This window comes from Eleutherodactylus coqui, chromosome 8 (assembly GCF_035609145.1).
Source record: "Eleutherodactylus coqui strain aEleCoq1 chromosome 8, aEleCoq1.hap1, whole genome shotgun sequence".
In the NCBI taxonomy this organism is placed as follows: Eukaryota; Metazoa; Chordata; class Amphibia; order Anura; family Eleutherodactylidae; genus Eleutherodactylus; species Eleutherodactylus coqui.
Window position 1 is genome coordinate 18,004,108 of NC_089844.1, and position 21,249 is coordinate 18,025,356.

General features: G+C 50.2%; 1 protein-coding gene across 1 annotated transcript in view; it reads left to right on the top strand.

The window, feature by feature from the left end:
- The window catches only part of PNKD (PNKD metallo-beta-lactamase domain containing), a 57,992-nt gene extending 37,343 nt beyond the window's left edge, over window positions 1–20,649 (top strand). The window contains exons 4-9 of the mRNA XM_066575229.1: window positions 3,100–3,158; window positions 8,989–9,081; window positions 10,370–10,533; window positions 14,848–14,934; window positions 16,283–16,398; window positions 18,688–20,649. Of these exons, the coding sequence (XP_066431326.1) occupies window positions 3,100–3,158; window positions 8,989–9,081; window positions 10,370–10,533; window positions 14,848–14,934; window positions 16,283–16,398; window positions 18,688–18,861 (693 nt within the window). The 3' untranslated portion in view covers window positions 18,862–20,649. The remainder of the gene's footprint in view (window positions 1–3,099; window positions 3,159–8,988; window positions 9,082–10,369; window positions 10,534–14,847; window positions 14,935–16,282; window positions 16,399–18,687) is intronic.
- Window positions 20,650–21,249: the final 600 nt, after the last annotated feature.

The window sequence follows — 21,249 nt, forward strand, 5'->3', positions numbered from 1 at the left end:
TTTGGATTGTGATCATTTGCACAGCAGGATTTGCTCTGAGCGCAGGAGTATTTTTCTTCTTCGCAGTCCTAGTGTATTTCTTCTTCCGAGACTCCAACAGTGTTTCTTGGACCTTCTGTCACGCTCTCCCTTAATTGATGCCTTTATGCCTATTTGACAGTGTTTACCACCTACAACATCCTATGAGATGTGTGGTGACCTACCCATTGGGTTGGCTCACCTACGCCGGGTAAGTCCCCCTCCATTATCTCTCTTCACCTACGCCTCCTATTCTGAGGCGCGGTCCTAATTGTTTTATGCCTGGAGGAAACCAGGCGCCGCTTATCACCTGCCCAATATTTTTCCTACAGTGAAGCCTGGAGGTGGCAGGGGGTGGTGGTGGTGGTGGTGGTGGTGGTGGTGATGGTGGGATTTATACAAGACCAGTCAGGATTGATGGAAAGCTGAATGGAGCAAAATACAAAGGTAATGAAATCCAGAGAGCGAAGGACCTCAGACCGGGCAGAAGGGTCACCTTCCAACAAGACAATGACCCTAAGACCCCAGCCAAGACAACACAGGAGGGGCTTAGGGACAACTCTGTGAAGGTCCTTGAGGGGCCCGGCCAGAGCCCTGAACCAAGTGGAACATCTCTGGAGAGACCTGACAATGACGTCCACCACTGGCCCCCATCCAACCTGAGAGAGGGCAGAAACCCCCCCCACCCCCCCAAATCCAGGTGTGCGAACCTTGTGACATCATATCCAAGGCTTGGAATCAGTGCCAAAGGTGCTTCACCTAAGTACTCTAAGGGGTGGGAATACTGATGTCAATGCAAAATATGGATTTTATTTTTTTTCCTATTTTTAAAAACTGCAAAAATTTCTAACATTCCGTTGTCACTTTGCTCTTATGTGGTATTGAGTGCGGAATGATGGGGAAAACGATTGCATCGGCGAGTAGCTTACCTTGACTTATCTCCATAATTGCCAAATTACCAAGTCTGCTCTAATTCATCGGCAATAAAGCCGGTACTGGGTTATGTTCAGAAGGTGCTTTTAATCGTTATAGCGACAGTCCGTTTTATCAACACATTTTGCGATCATAGTTGATATTTCTCCTGTGTGTTGGATTTAATGTTGGGAACATCACCCCCTTTCCCCCCACCCCTCCCATTCGGAGCTCTATAAAGGCGCAGTAACAGTTGTCCCCGCAGGCTACATTGTTGCAGGGATGAGTCGATGAAATGTATCGTCCGGTGCACAATGATCTGGATATTGTCTCCAGCGCGGAGGGAGGAAGCTGTGATGATTCTAGTTGTGCTTCATCAACCTGTTCCTGCGCTCTGATCTCTGGCGCGGCGGCGGCGCAGCGACACGCCGGCTCGGCTGTTATTCTTGGACGGGGAGCTGCTGCCTCCTCTCCCAGAATTCTAATCAGTATAAACACAAAGACGAAGACAAATCCTGCAGGAAGAGGCCCGCCAGCGAGCTGGACATGAAAGGCAGCGAAGATGAATGGAGCCCCAGACATGAAGAAAGGCGAGGGCCATGGGTGTACTCCACCAATAGTGGATGTCTGTGGGGAGGGGGCTGGGGTGGCGGATATAGGTATATGGATTATATCTGAGCTGTCAATCAAACCGAAGTTGTAACATGAAGATGTCCTTGAGACATAATCTCCTGTCTGGGTTTCACTTATCTTCACTAGCTTTTAAATGGTGCAGCGGTACAGACCCCACTCCGTATTGTTGCAGAACTAGTCTAGGATTTGTAAGTGATGCAGTAAATACCTTCAGGTTAGATGGACCCTGTGCAGAATTTTTTTGCTTTTCCACCTTAAGAAGTAGGGAAAAAATATATAATATATATTTTTTTTTTCCACTGCTGGGCAGTCTGCCCGGATCCTGCTTGTGCAGAATGCTGCAAGATGACGGCATCCCAGAACATCTCAGTAAATACTGTACCAGAAACTGGCTAATCACATAAATACAGCACCAGAACCAACCTCCGTACATAAATACAGCACCAGAACCAAGCTCCTAATGCAAACCCAATTGCAAAGAAGTTGGGCTGTTGTGTAAAATGTAAAGGAAATCCCACCTAACCACATATCAGAGGGGAGACTGATTTTTTTTTTAATGACCTGTAAAAATGTAACTCCTTTAGAAATTGATAACTGCAACAAAGCTCACAAAAGTTTTTGGCCAGGGTTAATGAAAGGCTGGAAAAGTAAGTGGCACTAATGAAAAACAGCTGGAGGGGCATTATTCTACTAAGTCACATGACTGGATAAAAAGAGCGCGTTAGAGAGGCCGAGTCTCTCAGAAGCAAAGATGGTCAGAGCTGCTTCTAAAAACTGAATATCCCACCATCTACAGACCGTAATATCAGGTGATGCAGAGAATCCGGAGAAGTTCTATTGAATAAAATATTTAGAGATTTCCAAATCATTGCGCTTTTTTTTCTTTAAGTTTTATTTACGTTTTACAGTGACCCAACTTTTTTGGAATTGGGGTTGTATAAATACAGCATCAGAACCAAGCTCTGTAGATGACTGCTTGGTGCTGCTACTGTATTTAAGTAGCAGGGGTGCTGATGGGCTGATGGCGGCTCCTCAGAACATCAGGGTAGGAGGGGGATTCATGTAGCTTCAGAAGATGCTGCCACATAGGGACATAGGGACATGGGGAAGGGAGGTGGAGGGACGACTGTGCTCCCCCACAAGCTGCTGGTCATCGCTATATGTGACCATACGGGCTGCACATAAGGCAGCCTGAAGTGACAAAGGACTTGGAGGGGTTGTGGGGGTGCGCATGTGTGACCGCTGTGCCTTTCTTGGATTGGGGGGGTCTCCGCAGCCAGATCCCCCCCACGATCTGAACTGTCTCCCCACTCCTCTGGAAGGTGTTTAACCTTCTCCTTCGCCACAACGTCTTCAAGAACTTCTTTGTGTCTTGATGAGCTCAGGTTTTGCTGAGGAGGTAGATGGTTTGTACGAGCGTCAGCGGGAATACGGCCCGGCAGCTGCTGCGCAAAACTAGACGAATCATGTAAAATTCATGAGTACAAAAATAGAAAATCCTGAACAACTTTTTGTGTTTTTGGTCTTTCTTTACAGAACTGCTTGGACGGGGAAGGCGCGGTTCTGGAAGCCATCTTGTGTACGCACAAACACTGGTATGTATCCTGGCTGGAAACCTGCCAAGTCGCCAGAAACCGCTCACGTTTTTACAGTGATTGAAATTTAATTCCAGGTTTAGCTTTTTTTTTTTTTTAATAAAAGCCTTCAATATACAACGGACCCCATTGTGTATTGGCTGCCATCAGGGGGCGCTCTGCTTCCTCGCAGCAGCTGCATGGTCTGCAGTAACTTTCTCGTGATCCCTCTTCTGTCCATGGCCAGAGGATCGGGGATACATGTCTGATGGTTGGGGTCCCGGACCCCCAGCGATCCCGTGTTACCTGTGTGACCACCGCTGCATTCACTCCTATGGTGTGGAAGGAGATTGCTGAGCGCATCCATCTCCCCGTAGCCGTAGAAGAAGCGTTGATTACGCACCAACATGCAATACACTGGGTGAACTTGGGAACGCTGGGGGTCCCAGCAGTCAGAGACCCTGTGATCAGAGCCGGACCCCCTTTACACGCAACGATTAGCGTTAGAAAAATCATTAAAACGAATTATAATGGCGCCGTGTAAATATGGCGAGCGTCACTTATTTTCTGCAGGCATAAAAATTATCGTTTGGCGTTTGAATTTCTTTCCGTCTAAACGGCCATCATTCAGTCATTCGCGGACGCGAGGGGAGGGGTTATGGTCTCCTGCACCGTGAAGTGCTCTGCGATAGGCTGCCGGCAGAACAAAAGCAGGTTTTTCACACGCCCACAAAGTGCTCTGCTATTGGCTGATGGGAAGTACATCATCACGAACACAACGTAAGGGCATAAAAGCCTCGAGGGATCGTTCACCATTCCGATTACCCAGAGAGCGCCACGTGACGCCGCTGCGGCGGGACGTTTCGTTTCACCACTTGAGATACTTTGACATCTCTGTTCGCCGCAGCAGGATTTATTTATTTGGCGGCTGGGAAGTCCCGCCCGCTTCTTCGAGGGAATATTCGCAGGCGTGAACGCTTCTAACGATAAGGGCTCATTAACATGGGCAGATGTGCCCTTCGGTCGCGTAAATGCCCTGTGTATTCACGCAACCAAAAATCGCAATTGCGTGCGGTTTTTGTCTGTTCCTGCGGGGGTTTTCGTGTGCGTAAATACCCTCCATAGTTACATCTCCATAAAAACACGCAGAAGAGCCCGTCGATTCCCGTGCAAATAGTGTATTTACCGCATACTTGCGCGGCCAGTTCACTTCAATGACGTATTTTGGTATGTAATACGCACCCAAATGGGACATGCCGCTTTTTTTTTTTTTTCATGCAACCAAACATCACGAGAAAACATACACGGAGTATTATGTGCTGCGCAAATACGCTTGTGTGAATGAGCCCTAAAGGTGTTTGCTAGAGATGAGCGAGCACGCTCAGTAAGGTCAGTTACTCGAGCGAGCATCACTCTTCTCGAGTAACTGCCTTCTCGTCCGAGCATGCTCGGGGGGGGGGGGGGGGGGGGCGCGGCGGGGGAGAGATAGCTGAGGGGAGAGAGATCTTTCACACTCACCCGCCACCCCTCGCTGTCCCCCGAGCACGCTCAGACGAGAACTGACCTTACCGAGCGTGCTCACTCAAATCTAGTGTTTGCTCGTACTGTTACTCGATCTGACATTATATTCCCCCCCAGTAGGGTCCTGTATAATGTTGCCTCACCTCCCCTTTGCAGCAAACAATTGTCTGGCAGGCGGCAGCACCTCGTGGCGGGTATACAGGCGTTCACAGTGGTGAATGGAGAATCTCGCTCCTCCGAGGGATACTTCTATATGTCCATTCACCACTTCGGAATGTTCAGTCTTTATGGCTCTTCTTACTCAATCCCCATTTTACGCAGTCCCTGTCCTAATGATTTAGCGGCATCTGTCCTTGGCCCAAGGACTAGGAGATTCAAGTTGGGGTCTTTGAGGGGGCGGTGGGCTTTACATGTATGTATATCTCTTCTGTTGGCTTTAATAAAGGGAAGCGCGATGCTGGTGTCACACGGTGGGCTTTCCAAGTTTTATCAGTTTTCACTTTCCGACTTTCTGCTCTGCAAAGGCAGGAAATGTAAAAAGCGCTCAAAGGTTTTTCATGTGAAAAAAATCATCTGCACCAAACTGCCTACAGGCCGTGAAAACCGGGTGTACTTCACAGACCAAAACTGCATCCACCAGTGTGAATGAGCCCCTACTGTAACAATCGCATCATGGATGGAGGGTCGCAAATCTGGGAGATCGCTTACTGTTGTCACGAATACAAGGTCCTGAGTAAGGACTGGTAAACGGGGTAGCGATCTGGAAAGGTGTTAGTAAAGGAACGCTGAGTGGCCAAACTCCGATGTGGGGGACCCCATCATGCTGGAAGATGTTAGACAGGATTGAGGCGCTCCCCCTCCGAGGTCTCCAGACACGAACACGGCCATCAGCAGCAACCAAACCTGATTAGTCACGGACAACGACCTGGTTTCCCTCCATAGCGTCCAGTTCAATCGTTCACCACATCACTGTAAACGGAGGTGCCGGTGGGTGTCAGAGGCCGTACATGTAATGGGGGCGACGGTGGGTGTCAGAGGCCGTACATGTAATGGGGGCGACGGTGGGTGTCAGAGGCCGTACATGTAATGGGGGCGACGGTGGGTGTCAGAGGCCGTACATGTAATGGAGGCGACGGTGGGTGTCAGAGCCCGTACATGTAATGGGGGCGACGGTGGGTGTCAGAGGCCGTACATGTAATGGGGGCGACGGTGGGTGTCAGAGGCCGTACATGTAATGGGGGCGACGGTGGGTGTCAGAGGCCGTACATGTAATGGGGGCGACGGTGGGTGTCAGAGGCCGTACATGTAATGGGGGCGACGGTGGGTGTCAGAGGCCGTACATGTAATGGGGGCGACGGTGGGTGTCAGAGGCCGTACATGTAATGGGGGCGACGGTGGGTGTCAGAGGCCGTACATGTAATGGGGGCGACGGTGGGTGTCAGAGGCCGTACATGTAATGGGGGCGACGGTGGGTGTCAGAGGCCGTACATGTAATGGGGGCGACGGTGGGTGTCAGAGGCCGTACATGTAATGGGGGCGACGGTGGGTGTCAGAGGCCGTACATGTAATGGGGACTGTGAGACCAAATGTACTTCAGCCAGGAGGCTGGTAATGGTTCCGACAGACACAGGGGTGTAACGATGGCGCCACCTATCTCTGGATGGCGGACAATGAAACAGTTGATGCTGCTGGTGCTTGTTGGACAACCAGATGCTCCTGTCTACTAGTTGTCTATAGGGGGCGTCCTGAGCCCGGTCACCTTGTGTGCCCCCATCCACTGGTCCCTACACCCCCTAACAGTCTGGTCAGACGCTCCTCTCTACTGGTGGTCTGTAGGGGACATCCTGAGCCCGGTCACCTTGTGTGCCCTCACACATCCACTGGTCCCAACACCTCCTAACAGTCTGGTCAGACGCTCCTCTCTACTGGTGGTCTGTAGGGGGCGTCCTGAGCCCGGTCACCTTGTGTGCCCCCATCCACTGGTCCCAACACCTCCTAACAGTCTGGTCAGACGCTCCTCTCTACTGGTGGTCTGTAGGGGGCATCCTGAGCCCGGTCACCTTGTGTGCCCTCACACATCCACTGGTCCCAACAGTCTGGTCAGACGCTCCTCTCTACTGGTGGCCTGTGGGGGGCGGGGGGTCCTGAGCCCGGTCACCTTTTGTGCCCCCATCCACTGCTCCCAACACCTCCTAACAGTCTTGTCAGAACGGCCCGGTAGGTGATAATTCATGGATACGACCATCCAGCTTCTCGCATCCCAATAATGCGCCCCTCTCAGACTCTGGTAACGAGGTGAAATCTCTTCTCTGCGTCGTAGAGGTGTATAGTGGTCAACAAGATCTACAAGCGGAAGAAGAGGTCACTACACACAAGGAGCCTCCGAGAGCCTCTTATAGGCCGAGAGGGGAACCACTTTTAGGGCCTCTGGTGACAAGACCGTCCATCTAATCACCACAACTCCCATCATTTACAGATCTACCTGAGATGGAACCGCAGGACGGGATCTGCAGCCAAACATCATCTTCTGGGGGCGATTGTTTTCTCCCCCTTATATACAAGCACTGTATTGCGCACGCTGTGCCCGGCGGACGCTGTACTACGTCTGGCGTTGGAAATACTGGGCTTAGTAAATTGTCCCCAAGAAAGTGACAGTCGGCGTTGCTACAATCCGGTATCTTGGTCTACGCTATTTGTCATCTGGCATCCATTGTAGGACAGAATTCATGAGACAGAAGTCTTTTATCAGAACGATCTAAGAGTAAAACCGCTCGCAGCCCGGCTTCTTGTACCGCTGCGGTAAAACGAAAGCTGCGCAGTGATTGGTTGCTCTGGGCAGCAGTTTCACTATTAGGTTTGGTTAATGAGGCCCATGATTTTTTTCACCCAGTGCTAATTACATCCGTCCATCATCATTTTATTATGTTGATTGATTGAAATGTAGGAGGAACCCCTTGATCTCATTTTGGGGGCCGCCCTGCTGGTGCTGTTTATCGGGGGCATTGTGCCCCATTTTTTTATGGGCAGCACTGTTATTACTTCTTACTACTACGTTACAATCTAATGAGGCGAAGCTGCTTTCCCCTTTCATTACATGACAATCCGCTGCTGTGTCTTGGCGCCGTACCCACTCACCCCTCCCTCACGCTGGAGCGTTACTCCTCTATGCCCCATTACATTACCCCTCAGTATGAACCTCTTGCAGTGAAGTCTTGAGCCCTGTGGTGAACCACAGACGGATCGGCGCGGCAGACCTCCCGGTGATGTACGGCTTCTGCGCCTCCTGACCTCGGATCCGTGACGGGATGATGTAGTGATGGATGATGAATCATTCATTCACAATCTGCTACGGACCGCTGGGATCTCAATAACCGGTCGCGCTTGTTTGGCGGTTTATTATCATCGCTTGTGGTGATTGCTTTCTGTGGCGCAATAATTTCTAAAACTGGAAAGTTCTGTTTCACTTCATGTGTCGCCACTGATGCAATGAGCTCGGGGAAAATCCAAGCGTCCGTCTCCAGTCGGTGTAACGCTTCGCACGGGAGCGTAGGGGATTACCTAAAAACACAATTGAAAAGTCACCACGATTTAAAGGGCCAGCAGACATGAAGTCAGCGACCTATAATGGTGAACCCCATCCACCAGCACCTCCCGCTCTGCTGTCTAGACCAAAACTGACGCAGGCACGTAGTGGGAGTCGCTGGTGGGCTGTAACACATCCAGTGCCTCTCCATTGGTGGTTATTTGCAGGTTGGATTGGTGGCACTCTTCTGCGCTTCACTGTACAGGATGTCTAATTCAATGACGAGGGGCCGGGGCTTCATAAAAGACGGGAACAATGCAGAATTGTGAATGACCTATTAGTAAATTGCCCAAATGCTGCACATCCACTGCCTTGTACATAATCCGTGTAAGGTGGCCAAACTCTTAAAGGGGTTGTTCAGGACTTTTACTATTGATGACATGTCCTCTGAATAGGTCATCCGTAATTGATCAGCAGGGGATCCCCACCAATCAGCTGTTAGCTGGCTTGCTGTCAGTGTGGAGAACACTGGAAGCAGACGGCACTGTCCGTATCGCAGTGGTCCAGTTTGGTACTGCAGGCACAGCTCCTATTGAATTCAATGCACTGCCAACACAGGCCGCTGCAATGTTGACAGTGCGATCTGCCTCCATCACTGACAGGTGGCCTGGCAATCAGCGGGGATCCTGAGTGGCGAATCCGCTCTGGATGGTCTATCCTGAGATGAAGTCCTGGACATCCCCTTTAAGTGTCCTGTTAAGCATACGCCCACTTATCTCCTCTAAATCCTTTGCTCTCTCTCCTCAGGGATCACAGTGGAGGCAATAAAGCACTGAAGAAGCTGTACCGGTCCTGCCGGGTGTACGGGAACGCCTGCGATGACATTCCAGAGCTGACGCAGTACGGGGTTTTCTGGTTACTACAAATGGGAAAGGAGCTGCAGCTTTAAAAATTTTTTTTTTTTTTTTTTTTTTAAAGGGACCCTTATCAATCCAGGCAATTAAAGGGGTATTTCCATCTTATAAAATAATGGCCTACTGCTAGGATAGGCCATCATTTTGGTGGAGGTCCGAGCTCTGGGACCCTCGCTGATCCTGAGATGAAGGGCGCTGATTTACTGCTGTATCCGCTTCTGTGGTTTTCCAGCGCCGCAGTACTCGCCCTCCCGGAGGAGCTGCAGTTGGTACCCTTCACTTAGATAGAGCCCTGCTGCAGTTGGCGTGCGGCGCAGGGATAAACAGTGTATGGCATACAGCGTTCCGCCACCCGCAAGATCAGTGAACGCCCCAGAAGTCCGACCGCCACCAATCAAGTGCTGGAACATCCTAGTGATCAGCTGTCACCTGATGGGACAACCCCTTTAAGTGGACAATTCCTTTAAAATGAGAATACCCCTTTTAAATAGCGGGTCACTTTGCGGAAAGGGGGAGGGGTTCCCAGTCATTAGGGATTTGCGTTCTAGGACTGCGGGGTCTCATGAGTTACTATGAGCTGCAGCGCTTTGACCCATAGTATTTCCCTCGTTCCTTCCGTTTTGTTGTAAGGGGCCGCTGAGTTGCGCCATTCTTGTGCTGGGGATTATGGCAGAAGTTTAGAGACAGATCTTGCCCGCTGTTGGGGCCGTACTGATGGAGGAGGCAGTAACCGCTCCGCAATGGGTTGCAATTGGTAAGAGAGCGAAGGGTGCGCCGGCCCTTTACCTGAGCAGGGTGGGCTACTAGACCGAGCATGCAGCGCATAAGAGGGAGAAGTCTGCGCACAATAAAGAGGCGGGTGGTTTGAGAAACCATTAGAAGTGGGGGCGGTATGACGAGGCGACATTGAGTGGGACCAAAAAGAGGGCCAAGTGCGTCTGGATGGAGGGAACCCGGTGTGAATGACTTGTGGGCACAGGAGTAGGAGACTCCTCACCGTATAACTAGGCGGAGGTGTCATGGTGGCCATATTGGTTATCTGATTGGTCAAATTGTTGCTTATAGTAGCCAATCACAGTGCAGTTTTTATATTTCCTCAACTCTGATTGGTTTCTAGCTATGAATAACGACCTCCACTCGGCCTTCTGTGCCAAAATGCAGCAATAAATAAGTGAACCTGTAAAAATTAAGTTTTCTTTGTCCTGTAGCAAATTTTGTGCTGCCAGACTGTATTTTTGTTCACGCCGTGACTTTTTTCCCCTCTTTTCTCCCAGCCCGCTGTCCGACAGGGAGCAGCTGGCGGTTGGCCGGTTGCAGTTTCAGGCGTTCTTCACGCCGGGTCACACCGTTGGTCACATGATTTATGTGCTGGATGGAAAATCTGGAGATGGTCCGGATTGCCTGTTCTCCGGGGACCTCCTCTTCCTCGCCGGCTGTGGTAAGTCTGAAGTCTTCTTGAAAATAACGGATGTGTGTGATTCACGAATAGAGCTGATGCTCTTTGTTCTCACAAAGAGGTTCTGCAGCAGCTTTGGTGGAGTAGAGCAGCTCAACTACGCAATGAGGGGAACATGAGACTGAATTATTTCGCCATCTGTGTTTGCGCCTCTTGATGAGCTTCGGTACATCTGGTTTCATCTTGCCGGGTGCCAAAGTGGACGCTTGCGTTGCCTCTTTCTGCGCACCCTGCAGCCCGTCGCGCTGATTGCAGCACCTGAGGCGGCAGGAAGTGTCAGGGGTTCAGATTTCACTCATTAGATGCGGTTAGTACATGTCAGTCTTTTGATAATACGGATCTGGTTTCCTGTGCACGGATGGTTGGAAGATCTCCAGCGCTTTTCTTCTGGCGCCAGCTCTGCCGCAGCCCGTGCCAGCAGCCAAGTCGTTTAATCTGATTACTGGGCGCAGCAGGTGATTGCTCTGTGATTTGTACCCGGGATCCAACAAGAAAGCATCTAGCGCCTGAAAGCTGAAAAGTCTGCAGGAATCTTTACAAATATCGGAGCGTGGAGCGTCGCAAAATGCGTAAACTTCCTTCGTGCAGAGGACTCCAGTATTAGAAAAACATGGCTACTTCCTTACAAAAAAAAAGCGCCGCCCCTGTCCACGGGTCATGTCCGGTATTGTGGTCTTTTTATTAAAGTGAATGGACCTAAACTGCAGTACCGGTCACAGCCTGTGGACAGGTATGGCGCTGTTTTTGGAAGGAAGCTGCCATATTATTATTATTTTTTTTTTTTTTTTAAATCCTGGACAACTCCTTGCAGTGTTCATCTGCTGACAGCCCTGAAAGCTCATTGAGGTCCTATAATCCTCTGCTGCCTTGAATTCTGGCAGATGTAAGGGAAACCGTAATTAAAAGTGCAGCCCCTCTTTAATAACTTCTAACGCGTCAAAAGTTTTGATCAGTGGGGTCCCGCTGCTGAGACTTGAATTAAAGGGCTGCAGCACTCGCCCCCACTGATCAAAACTGTTGACTCTATGGCAGGTTAAAAGTGCAGTTTCTCTTTATGACGGCATTTCAAACACTGGATTTAACCCTTTCCCCGGCGCACAATGTGCCTAATATGTAAAGATGCGCACGCCTTAAATATCGGGCACATCATGGGTCCTCCATGCACTCCTAAGGGCTGCGCCAGATCTGCCGTACATTTCTAGTATAATTTGCGTAATTTTCTGGTGTAAATTATACATGACTGTTTGAGTCGGATGGCCACACCCCCTTCTGGCAGGCCACACCCCTTTTTGGGAAAGTGGCAAAAAGTTTTAAAATCATAGCGCAAGCAAGCCTTGCAGAAAATGTTGGTTTTTTTTTTTTTTTGGTTACTTTTTTCACCATGCAACCCTTTCTGATTACCCCTCATAGTCTGGTGTTTTGCATGCCGTATTTTGTGGGGCGAAGGTGTAAACAGAATGTGTTTTTTACAGACACTGAACCAGCAGGGAGGTTCGAGGTCCTGCATAGTTTCTGCTGCATGCTGAGCAGGCGGGCTCTTCCTGGTGGGATGTAAGAAGCTGCAGCTGCATCCCCCTCCTCCCCTCTCATAACTGTTAAACACACTGTGTGTGTGAGAGACACGGTTAAAGTCTATGGGAGATTGCGTGCGTGATACGCTGTACCAAAAACTGCGCACATCCTACACATTGACTGACTATACGCTTGTGTGAGAGAAGCCACTATCTAAGAAAGCTGCGTATCTCGCTCGGATGAGAGATTTGCGTGTGACCCGCCGCGGTTTCTATCTCGCTTTTCCACATTTCTGAACAGCAAATATATTTTGAGTAATGATGAAACCTGGAGGCCGCGGGTTCATGGCCTCATATGATGACCCATGTAGGGGGACGGCTTCTTTAACGCTGTATCTGCGGCCGTGTTGGCAGTCGCGCAGCGTTCCCCGAAACGGATATCACTAGGAAACCAATTCATAGAATTGTTACAAGTCTTGATGACTCAAGAACTGGGAGTTTTAGTGAATCCTCTTTTCTTCGGCGTGTATCTAAGCCGCTAATTCCCCTTGTATCGTGTCGCTTCCAGACAGCGGCGCGGCAGCCATGATGCATGGAAGCGTCTGACTGTTCTCCCTCCCACACCTGCGCCCTCGGATCGTTAGCGGATTCAGTGAAGGAATGCGGAGTCCTAATTAGCCCGTCACAATCGACTCGTCAGCCTGAAGACCCCCAGGGGGAGATTCAATAAAGCCCCAACCATAGGATACGAGAACAAAACCATGACAAATCCGGCATCTCCCACCGTTGCCATGGAGACGGCCGCGCCGTCCTGCTGTGCGCTGACCCAGCTATTGTCAGACGTCTGCCTTCTTGATATTAAAGGGGAAAAACGCGTCCCTCCAAGGACTGAAAACCCCAGGAAATGGCGAACTTTGAGTCCGAAAGATGTGAATCTGTGTTCAGTTTTACCTATTTCTGGGAAAATGGCTGATGGCCAATATGGCGGCCACTACGGCTCTGCATTTCCCCCCGCTTTCCTGCTCATCGTTAGATTTATGATTATAGTAAATTCTCTGCTTCTATGTTACTAAATGTAATCGCCATTCACGACGCCGTAATATCTGCCGGGGCATTTTTTATTTCTCGCCCCCCCCCCCCCCCCCCCCCCCTACTGCCCACTGTAGGCGGCGCGGTGGCCATGTGATTTAGCCCTATGACTGCTAGCCTGGCTGTCCTCTCGGCCCGTTTTGCGCAGGGTCTTTTGCTGCCAGTATCTGCGCAATCGCCAAAAGTTCCGCATGGACGCCGGCAGTAAGAAGACTTTTGTATCTGCTTTCTCGACCGCCTCCGGTTCTGTGCAGGCAGTCACACGGCTGAATCACATGTGCTCCCCCTGTCCAGTGAGAAAAAAGATGGCAGCTAAATCATGTGACTGCTTGTCCGGCTGTCCTGTCGGCGCCGTCCAGTTCTACGCAGCCGCGGATTCTTTTCGTGCCTCTATCTGAACTCGTCTGGTGCAGAAGAACCTTCGCCGACTTGGACAGAGACAAGGGAACAGCCGGGTAATCGGTCGCTGTGCTAAGTCATGTGACTGCTGCCATCTTTATTTTTATTTATGGGGGGGAGGTCATGGGATTTGCCCATGTGACCTCTTCTCCGGCTTTTCCTTTTGCTGCCTGCATCTATTTGTGTACTGGGGGCTGCACACAAAAAATGGGGTGAGCACGGAGATGCTATATTGGCCCCGGAATAAAATGGTTATTTATGCCCCAGCAAACGTGGCCTATAAGTAATTGTACAGTGGAAGGTGATATCGCACCACATGGCTGGACTGATTGAGGAGTTTGGGAAGCTGTGTGACAACTAAAGTAAGCTGCCAGCCTCCATTGGGGAGGGGAAAGGAAAACTCCTATGCCTGCCATTTAGTGCCTCTGGTGTCCCCTCTTTAGTTCCCGGGTCTCATGGCTGCTGTTGTGTAGCGCCTCTGGTGTCCCCTCTTTAGTACCGAAGCCCCATGGCTGCTGTTCTGTAGCACCTCTGGTGTCCCCTCTTTAGTCCCCGGGTCTCATGGCTGCTGTTGTGTAGCGCCTCTGGTGTCCCCTCTTTAGTACCGTAGCCCCATGGCTGCTGTTCTGTAGCACCTCTGGTGTCCCCTCTTTAGTCCCTGGGTCTCATGGCTGCTGTTGTGTAGCACCTCTGGTGTCCCCTCTTTAGTCCCCGGGTCCAGGGCCTGCAGATTAGAGCAATTCCATCCCAAAATTAAGCATCCCGTCCTCCTAAAATCCTGTTGAGTTCTTATTATTTTGTCATCAGGAAAACTGGGTGGCCACTCTGTGATGACTGACGTCAGCCTGCTGGTTGTCGGCCGTCCTGGATAACATCTGCATATTAAAGGGGTTTTTACCAGTAAAGAATTGGGTCCTCGTTCCACAGAGGAGGGGATACATGTCTGACTGCTGGGACCCCCACGTTCTAGAGAACTGCGCCCCTGAATTACCCATGCGACTAGTGACTATCGCTCCATACTTACTCTCCACCTGTGCCATCGCAGTGCATGGATCGGTGGTCACGCATGTCACACGTGTGCTGGAGCGTTCAGCAGTGCAGTTGTCGGGATTGCCAGGGTCCATCAGTCAGACATCTTTGGGGGTACAACCCCCCCCCCCCCCTAATGCCGCTGTATTCTTCACTGTCTTTTGAAAGACACTAAATGTTGCTCTTGGGTATAATGCGGGCCGCCGGGATAAGCGCGGTTTTGTGTTCAGCTGACCTCACAGCCGCCTGTCTGTTTTTGTCTTTGCAGGGAGAATGTTCGAGGGCTCGGCGGACACCATGCTGGCATCGCTTGACAAGGTGGCCTCTCTAAGTGACAACACGTTGCTCTGGCCCGGTAGGTTCATCGCAGGTTTAGATGTACTTGTCAGCGCGAAAAAAAATTCACCTTATGAAAAAATCCTCCATGAATATTCCCAAGGCGTAAGCTGGATGTAAAAAAAAAAAAAAGAAAAAGGGGAAATAAAAATTGTGCTGTAGCGACACCTAGTGGACAAAGAATGACAGGTCATCAACCGGAAAATTACACTTCATGGTTTTTTTTTTTTTGGTGGTTTTTTTTTTAGTGTAATCGTCATTTTTCAATTCCAAGTAAAGGCGATTTAAAGCATTTTTGCGACGATCTTTTTACTTGTTCAGGCAGCTTTTCATAGAAAATATCTCTAGATCTGCCTGTCTGCAGCCCCAGACTGCGGACGGCTCCTCTAATGAGCCTATAGTCATCAATTATTGTCCAGGCGTGCGGCTCGCTGCAGGGGTTTTATACCGGTCACATCTGGAATGTGGACTTGTCGTCTTGTGCTCCTGCCCAGCAGCCTCATGCCGATTGCTTTGAATTCAATGGGAGCTGTGCCTGCACTACTAACCCCGGCCACTGCACTATGGATGGAGCTGTCAGCTCTGCCTGCACTGGTAGGCCTGACATGAGCTGCTCAGAGGGGGTCCTGCCTATCATCTGTCCATGACCGTTTGCACTCTCCCTTGTGTAGGTGGCCTAAGTGTGGATTTTGATGCAAATCCGCAGCTGACCCCTGAAGAGTGAAGTCTTCGATCTGTTTGCGCCATCAGTACAGTCTACAGCAAGTCCGTCACGTATGAATGCGCTCTTGTTCGCACAATGGAGGTTTGGGGCAGATCTTCGCCTGGTACCCGCGAACCGTCTCTGCCCGTTCTGGATCCCATTACTCTATAGGAATCTGCATCGTAGTCTATATTGCGCTGATGTTTTCCGCACATGCATCTGAGAAGGACTAAATGCGTGCGGCTCCGCCAAAACATGTGCGAATACCTGTTGTAGACGTCTGCAGACTTCTGCCCTGTGCGGAGCAATCTGTTCTGCTTCCACCGTAAGCCGCTATCCTGAGGGGCGGCCGCCCACTGTAAAGGCCGTTTGTTTGCCTTATTCCAGCATGGGGGCAATAGAGGGGAGGGGAAGGGTTTTGCCCCATTTGAGGGCAGATCTCTGCTGTGCAGAACTACAGACCTGATGGCGGTGACTTCGGCAGGTGTGTTTACTCCCCATCCGCACCGCTCCTTCTCCGTATGTCGTATTCACTGACTGGACTATTAAAGCCCTACATTTATCAATAACGATGTAAAACCAAACATGGCAAAACTAAAAGAACAATCATCTAGTAAAAATCAATGAGTTCAGATATAGAACACAATGTTCCCTCCTCTTGCAGGCCACGAGTACGCAGCAGACAACCTCATGTTTGCCGCCGTGGTGGAGCCCGATAATGGCGTGCGGGACAAGAAGTATCAGTGGGTCTTCCAGCAGAGACAAGACAAGAAATGCACAGTGGGTAAAAGAGGCGTCCGGGAAAACTGGGGGGGAGAGGGGGGGGATTATATTGGGGGGAGTGTTCCCCATATTGTATGTCCAGTATTAAACCTCATAAGGTGGACTGATGTGTATACAGACCCATATAGGACTATAGCTTTAGATCAGGGGGTTGTCCATGGATCCTCATAGATAGATCCTGTGGCGCCCCCTAATGTTTAGCTTCACCTTTCTAACGCTAAGCAGCTTTGTTTATCTTATTACACTCCAGTCTCATCCAGAGCAGCAATCAGAGTTCTGCCGCCTTCCAAACTACACTTAGAGAAATTCTGTCGCCCGCATTTTCCCCATCTACCAATCCTAACCATGGATGGGGGAATAATGACAAGCCTAACCAAATCTCTTAATTCTCGGCACCTCCATGGCCCCGAAATCCCTTTTTTTTTTTTTCTTTTTGCATTGTGCCCTGCCATAGGCATTGGTCACACTGATGCCACCGTGTCTACCCCGGAGGTGCCATGCGCACTGTGTTACAAATGTATGGTGTCTCCAGCTCAAGGCAGCTGGAGCCATCAGTCAGTTGGCAATGGGCAGCAGGAGAGGAAGAGCCTGGCCCACCCCCGAGGAATGAAACGCCAACCGATCAGTCTGCTCCTAATTTGCATACGGTGTGTGGTGGAAACACTGATTTTGGGGCCCAGAGCAGAGAAACCTCTGATGCTGGTAACCCTTTACATGCCATGATCCTAGCATGTGAATGGTTGACAGGGGGAGGAAACTTCCTCTGTCGCCCATCAGCACTTCGCAATCTGATCTCAACTTGCCAATGGGTTCCTATGGTTGCCAGAGGCCTGATCAAGGCCTCCAGGTCTGTCATGCATGGTAGCTTATTAGACTTGACCTCCAGTCTTCAGCGGGGTCTGATAGAGCTGGCAAGAGTATGCTACACTGCATTTCATAAGTAGTGCAGTGTAGTTAACCAACAACTAAACAATTGCATCTTCAAGTACCCTTGAGGGAGAAAAAAAGTGTACAAAGTTTTTTGTTTTGTTTTATGAAAAAAAGTTAAAACACATTTTTGCCCACAAAGTGCCTTTTTTTATTTAATGGAAAAAAATAAAGTGAACCTCCTGGCTACTGCGGCATTTGTAATATCCAGTACTATAAAAGTTGGACAAAGTGCCAGGATCGCCATTTTTCATTCATCCGCCAATAAAAAAAACCGCTCAATACCAGCCGAAAAATAAAACCTATAACTGTGGTATCTCAGTAATTGTAGTGACCGCAGAATAAAGGTCACATGTCATTTATCCCGTACGGTGATCGCCATAGAAAAACAAAAGTCAAACATTACATTGTATGAACCTCAGGATGATGGCATGAAAAAATACAACTCGCCCCGCAAAAAACAGAACAAGCCCTGCTGGAAAAAAACAGAAATGTTTTGGTTCTTGGAGCACAACACTGAAAAAAGGGTAAAAAAAAATTCCCTGGTCATTAAGATGCAAAATCCCCTTTCCTAAGGTATTAAAGGCTGCACAAGGCTTACTTTTTGTAGTCTTTATGTTTACATTACATGGCAGACCCTGAACCAGCAGGGATGATTTTGTGGTAAAAGCTTAAGAAGCTGGCTGGCATGTCTGTGAACGCAGCTCTGGATGTGACTAGAGTATCTTGATGTAACTTAAAGGGGTTGTCTCATGAAATCAAGTGGGGGTATACACTTCTGTATGGCCATATTAATGCACTTTGTAATGTACATCGTGCATTAATTATGAGCCATACAGAAGTTATTCACTTACCTGCTCCGTTGCTGGCGTCCCCGTCGCCATGGATCCGTCTAAATTCGCCGTCTTCTCCCTGGTGAATGGGGCCGCTCGTGCCGGAGAGCTGGTCCTCGTAGCTCCGCCCCGTCACGTGTGCCGATTCCAGCCAATCAAGAGGCTGGAATCGGCAATGGACCACACAGAGGCCACGGTGCACCATGGGAGAAGACCCGCGGTGCATCGTGGGTGAAGATCCCGGCGGCCATCTTGGTAAGGTAAGTAAGAAGTCGCCGCAGAGCGGGGATTCGGGTAAGTACTAAACATTTTTTTTTTTCTAACCCATCCCTTGTGTTTGTCTCCCGCCGAACGGGGGGGCCTATTGAATTTAAAAAAAACCCGTTTCGGCGTGAGACAACCCCTTTAAGAGTAGATTTTTTTTTTTTTTCTTTATATGTTGATTTAACCTGATGACATTAATTAGCTCGGCCATATAAAGCCCAATGAACGGACACTTAATGGTTGCCTTTTTTTTTTCCTCCAGTGTCCATCCACGCTGGGAGAAGAGAAGGAGTACAACCCCTTCCTGCGCACTCACTGTAGAGACTTGCATTTGGCCCTCGACCTCCAGCGAGGGGCAGAGGAGGAGTGGAGTCATTTCCGTTCGCGGGTCTTAGAAGAAGTCCGAAGAAGGAAAGACCTGTTTAAAGGCAGATAGTCATGTGACCTCAGCAGGAAAACTGACCGTGAACTGGAGACTCTGCAATGTGAGAATTGTCCTTCAGGGGTCGGTTTTACTTTGCTCCATCTGTCCTTCGAGTGGGAACCATCTTTGAAGATCATGACTGCAGCATTAAGACGTTCACAGATCCACACTGGAAATTAACAATTGCACTTTTTTTGTACCAGTTACCTAAAGACAACATTTGCAAGTAACAAAAAAAATCAACAACACCCACTTGAGGACTACATGAGAACTTGGGGCCAGTTTACCTTTAATGCCCCTTATTGGGCAATAAACACTAGGACTTCACTGGACAGAAGGTTTGTGGGATGCGGACTTGACTGGGAGGACCAGGAGCAACTTTCTAATATGCCCATGAGATGGTTTTGCACATGGCCTATTAATTGGCTGCTGTAACAAATCAATATGTGGCACTGCCCGCATGCTCCACCATGGGTAACAGCCAATCATGGCCTATTGCTGGGGTGCTGTACCAAATCAATATCTGGCACTGCCCGCATGCTTCACCATGGGTAACAGCCAATCATGGCCTATTGATGGGGTGCTGTACCAAATCAATATCTGGCACTGCCCGCATGCTCCACCATGGGTAACAGCCAATCATGGCCTATTGCTGGGGTGCTGTACCAAATCAATATCTGGCACTGCCCGCATGCTCCACCATAGGTAACAGAAGCGTCGTCTTCAGGGCTAAATAGAAGTGAAGCTACCTGCTCCAATTCCCTTTTCAGGATCCTTACACCCAGAGGTCTGCATTAATAGGCTTGAAGGGAATCTCAGGCACTCGAGTTGACCTCTGGTGTTGATCATCCAGTAGAGAACTCCTATATGGCAATATACAGTATATTATAGATACCTCCCCTCCTCCCATTTCTACTAGATTGATGCCTGAAGCCCATCTCCTCTCTTGTTGTGGCATTATGTAGTATGTTTCTTTGTGGTTTGTGTCAAACACTATATTGCATTTTTATCCCAGAACTCCCACAAATGTGAATAGCGGATGAGCCGTAGTAGCTGGCGCTATAGAAAAAGCAAACAAAAAAAACGTTTCTAGGTTGTATGACCCCAAAAGTGTGTCTCTAGATAGAAATGTGTACAGGGGGTTGTCGAGGATTAGAAAAAGTCTTCTCTAGTCAGAAATAGTCCATTGCTGACCTTGGGTATCCTGGTATTATAGCTTAGGTCAAGTGAATGGAACTGGACTGTAATACCAGACCTGCCCTATGGATTGGAGTGGCACTGTTCTTTCATTACAGGTATGGTTGTAGAAGTCTGTAGCGCTCACAACCTGGACCGGGCATAGCATCGTCTCTAAGCAGACAGAATACTGCTGTTATATCTTAGTCTTGTCTACTCTTCTAGACTGTCTGACCTAATTTTGGGAACTTCCCGATCTTCTGCAGTCCGGACAGCCACCATTAGGAGGGCCATTGCTGCATACTGTGTCACTAACATAGGAGCTGGATAAAGAAATATGCAGTGAGCTCTCTCCCTAGTAGCGGCTCTACAGAGCTCTATGCAGGAAGCCCTCTCCTGGCGGCAACGACTGCTCTATGGCCTCTATATGGGGGAAGCGCTCGCCTGGCGGTGCCTCCTCCTCGGTAGAGCTCTGTGTTGGGGGAGCTCTCGCCTGGCGGTGGCAGCGGTTCCTCTGTAGAGCTCTATGCGTGGGGAGCTCTTGCCTGCCGGCGGCTCCTCCTCTGTAGAGCTCTGTGCAGGCGGAGCATCGTCTGGCGGCGGCTCCTCCTCTGTAGAGCTCTGTGCAGGCGGAGCATCGTCTGGCGGCGGCTCCTCCTCTGTAGAGCTCTGTGCGGGCGGAGCATCGTCTGGCGGCGGCTCCTCTGTAGAGCTCTGTGCGGGCGGAGCATTGTCTGGCGGCGGCTCCTCCTCTGTAGAGCTCTGTGCGGGCGGAGCATCGTCTGGCGGCGGCTCCTCCTCTGTAGAGCTCTGTGCGGGCGGAGCATCGTCTGGCGGCGGCTCCTCCTCTGTAGAGCTCTGTGCGGGCGGAGCATCGTCTGGCGGCGGCTCCTCCTCTGTAGAGCTCTGTGCGGGCGGAGCATCGTCTGGCGGCGGCTCCTCCTCTGTAGAGCTCTGTGCGGGCGGAGCATCGTCTGGCGGCGGCTCCTCCTCTGTAGAGCTCTGTGCGGGCGGAGCATCGTCTGGCGGCGGCTCCTCCTCTGTAGAGCTCTGTGCGGGCGGAGCATCGTCTGGCGGCGGCTCCTCCTCTGTAGAGCTCTGTGCGGGCGGAGCATCGTCTGGCGGCGGCTCCTCCTCTGTAGAGCTCTGTGCGGGCGGAGCATCGTCTGGCGGCGGCTCCTCCTCTGTAGAGCTCTGTGCGGGCGGAGCATCGTCTGGCGGCGG